The sequence below is a fragment of the Myotis davidii genome, unplaced genomic scaffold, assembly GCF_000327345.1.
Source record: "Myotis davidii unplaced genomic scaffold, ASM32734v1 scaffold399, whole genome shotgun sequence".
Lineage (NCBI taxonomy): Eukaryota > Metazoa > Chordata > Mammalia > Chiroptera > Vespertilionidae > Myotis > Myotis davidii.
Window position 1 is genome coordinate 5204624 of NW_006292094.1, and position 3716 is coordinate 5208339.

General features: G+C 64.3%; 1 protein-coding gene across 1 annotated transcript in view; it reads left to right on the forward strand.

Moving 5' to 3' along the window:
• The window catches only part of TNRC18 (trinucleotide repeat containing 18), a 70330-nt gene that overhangs the window by 40790 nt on the left and 25824 nt on the right, over positions 1-3716 (forward strand). The window contains exons 20-23 of the mRNA XM_015565149.1: positions 199-469; positions 1924-2041; positions 2472-2547; positions 2637-2745. Of these exons, the coding sequence (XP_015420635.1) occupies positions 199-469; positions 1924-2041; positions 2472-2547; positions 2637-2745 (574 nt within the window). The remainder of the gene's footprint in view (positions 1-198; positions 470-1923; positions 2042-2471; positions 2548-2636; positions 2746-3716) is intronic.

The window sequence follows — 3716 nt, forward strand, 5'->3', positions numbered from 1 at the left end:
GCCTGCAGGACGCTGGCTGGCCCGGCCAGGCGGTTGTCCTCAGGTCCAGGGCACATGGTGCAGAGGCTGCCTCAGTTTCCCCAAGGAGGGCATGAGGCGCCTGCCTTGGTGACGAGCGTCCGCACTGAGCATGTGCAGGGCCCGCCAGGTGGGCAGCAGCCCGCTCTGTCCTCCCTCCGGCCTCCTGGGTGAGCCCAGCTGGGGCCCACACGGCATCCATGGCCGTCACACTGTTGCCTGACTGACCCCGAGTTTGCAGGGGGTGTCCCCGGCCGGGCAGGCCGTGCGTGCCGCCCTAAGCCTTTGTCCTGCATGCTCCATCCCCAGAACCGGGGCAAGGGGGGCGCCGTGAGCAAGCTGATGGAGAGCATGGCGGCCGAGGAGGACTTTGAGCCCAACCAGGACTCGAGCTTCTCCGAGGACGAGCACCTGCCGCGTGGCGGGGCCGTGGAGCGGCCGCTGACTCCGGGTGAGTACCCCCATGCTGTGTGGGTTCAGGTCTGCAGTACGGGGCGCAGGAGGTTCCTGGGGGAAGTGACATGGCCTGCGAGGGGCAGGGACAGCAGCACAGGGGAGTGGGCGGGAGTGGCAGTGAGCGCACGTGCAAAGCCCTGCGCAGTGGCCAGTGTGGCCTGGGCTGGGGCAGGGGGAGTGGGCGGGGCCTGGGCTGGGCAGGGGGAGTAGTATGAAGTTATCTCTTTAGAAAATGGTCTCCGACTTCAGGTTGCTCAGTGGTTACCTAAGACAGAACCAACCCAGCCACTTAGGTGTTGTTAAGCTAGCTGAGGTGAACGTGAGAAAAAAGGGTTTGGCTTGAGAACAGGTTATGGAAATGGGAATGGGCTGGGGCAGCGGGAGTGGGCAGGGCCCTGAGCAGAGGCCGTTCCCTGACTCTCTTGAGGCGTTTGGGCTTCTCCCAAAGGAAAAGGATGCTGCAAGGGTCACCCATGGTGGGGGGGGGTGGCCAGTGTGGTCAGGGGTTCTGAGTAGCTCTGCTGCATAGAGAACGAACTGCAGGGGTGCTGGGGGCAGGAAGTCAGTAGTTGGGGGGCTGTTGCCAGGATCCAGCGAGGGCTGGAGGGGCTGCTGAGGGCAGCGGGGGTCGAGGTGGGGGTGAACACATCAGGAGGAGAAGTAGATGGGTTGTGTGGTGGATTGAGCAGATGTAGAGAAGCAAAGGGGTGCAGACTGGGGTTGGCAGGAGGAGGGGGCCAAGGGCAGACCACGTGTGGGCTTTTCTGATGGGTTGGGAGTGCCTGGAGGACAGCCCAAGGAAGGGACACTGGTAGGCACTTGGCCCCAGGGGTATAGATCTGGGGGGAGACTAAGGATAGGAATGGGGTGGGCGCTGTGTGGAGCAAGAAGAGGGCCCGGGCCAGCCCCGAAGCACTTTGTTACCTCATGGGGTGTATCAGTCAGTTGCTGCTGCGTAACGTGTATCAGTCTCCATGGTGCGTGCAGAGCTGAGCTGGGCTGGGTTTGCTGACATGTTTACGGGATGGCTGGGGTCTGCTGAGGCCTCTCAAGGCCTCTGGTGGGCAGTTTGGCTGTGGGGGCTGTTTTCCACCAGAATGAACAGCATCCTGGGACGGCACGAACGGGAGGCGTGGCTGACAGGCGGCGGGGGTGCCGACGCCCCCAAGCCTCACACCCAGCCTCAGAGGGTGGTGTTGGGTGGGGAGGGGCAGCATGTGGAGGCTGTCACCTGGTTCACACCCACCTGGGGCCTTTCCAGAAGTGGGCCCTCTGTGCTCGCTGGTGCACGCGTGCACGTCCCTGCACGGCCCTGTCTGGGCACGCGTCCGTGACACACTTCCCCGCAGGGTCCCGCAGGCACCTGTTCCCAAGGGCACTGGGCCGGCCTGGGGGAGGGGCCCAGGAGGGAGGGAGGGTCTGCAGCCGCCTCACCGCCCCCTCCCGCAGCCCCGCGCTCCTGCATCATCGACAAGGATGAGCTGAAAGACGGCCTGCGCGTGCTCATCCCCATGGACGACAAGCTGCTGTACGCCGGGCACGTGCAGACCGTGCACTCGCCAGACATGTGAGTGGGGCCGGAGCCAGGGTGGGGGGGGCTAGGCCCGAGCCTGAAGGCCCTCACCGTCCTGCGTCCTGGTGCCTCGCTGGGCCTCTGTGGGCGGGTGGCTTCCCCTCCCCGAGCAGCTCCCCCATAGAAGTGGGCGAATGGGATGGTGCCTCTCAGAGCGGGTAGGGCGTTCTGGGGCTCCACAGGGAGGGGCAGGGGAGCCCGCTGGCCGGCTTGGACCTGCAGCCCCTAGTTGTACAGATGAGGAAACTGAGGCCCAGAGGGGTGGGGAGAGCCTTGGCCTCAAGTTCACACAGCAAGTCAGCCCTGCTTCTGCTCGGTGTCCAGTCTCCGTGGCCTGGGAGGCGGCACTGGTGCAACAGGGAGGGAGGGTCCCTGGGGGATCCCGCCCCTGCCAGCCCACCCCACTCTTGCCCTGGTCTTGCAGATACCGAGTGGTGGTGGAGGGGGAACGCGGGAACCGGCCCCACATCTACTGCCTGGAACAGCTGCTGCAGGAGGCGGTGAGGGGCCTGGGGAGAGTCGGGGAGGAGGAGGGAGAGGAAGGGCTGGTCCCAGTCACTGCCTGGTGCTCAGTCCTTGGCCTTTCCAGATCATCGACGTGCGGCCGGCCTCCACACGCTTCTTGCCGCAGGGGACCAGGATCGCGGCGTACTGGAGCCAGCAGTACCGCTGCCTCTACCCGGGCACTGTGGTCCGAGGTGGGTGCCTGCCCTTCCTGCACCCTCCTCACTTCTCAGTGTGTCCGCGTGGGTCCCTCTGGTCCCTGACACCCAGCTCTAAGCCTTTCACTGGCTCGTGTGTCGGTGAGAGCTCACAGGGCCCGTCCCCACAACCGGCGGGACTTGGGCTCGGTGGGTGGGCAGCGCTCTCCTCCGCTCGCGTCACCCCGGCTCCGTGGGGACTGTACGTCACCATCTAAATCCTGTCGTCAGAGAACGCGTTGCTTTTCCTATAGAAGCTCCACCAACTGGCTGGGGCCCCTGTACGTGAGCGGTGGTCCTGGGTCCTGTGCCTGTCCCTGAAGCAATGAGTGAGGCTGGCTTCCTAATTTTGTTTGATTGTGATTCGTTAGTCCTCACCGCGGATATTCTTCCCATTGACTTTTAGAGAGAGTGGAAGGGAGGGGGAGAGACACATTGACTGGTTGCCTCCCGCACGCGCCCTGACCAGGGCTGGGGATCGAGCCCACAACCGAGGTACATGCCCTTGACCGGATTGGAACCCGGGACCCTTCAGTCTGAGGGCTGACGCTCCAATCACTGAGCCAGACTGGCTAGGATGGTCCTAGCTGCTGGGACCAGAGGGAGAGGGGACGGTGGCTGGGCCAGGAAAGCAGGGCTGTTGTTACCAGGATCAGAGGGATTGGAAACAGGCAGACAGAATAACAGGTCCCCCAGAAGGCACTGGCAAGGCTGGCAGAGATGCACAGGGTGCGCCCCTTAGCTACCAGAACCCACGTGTCCGGAGACGGGATATGGATGTTCGTTACGTCAAAGACAAACCCCAAAGACATGCCAGACGCAGTCCGCCGCGGCCGCTGCCAGCCTATGTGCCTGGAAGGTGGACTGGGCGCAGGCGGGCGGTCCTCACTGTGGTCAGCGGCATCCTAACCAGGCCTCCGGGGTGGCTCTGCCCTGCCCCGCGTGCCAGCTGCTCCCCTCTGGCCTCG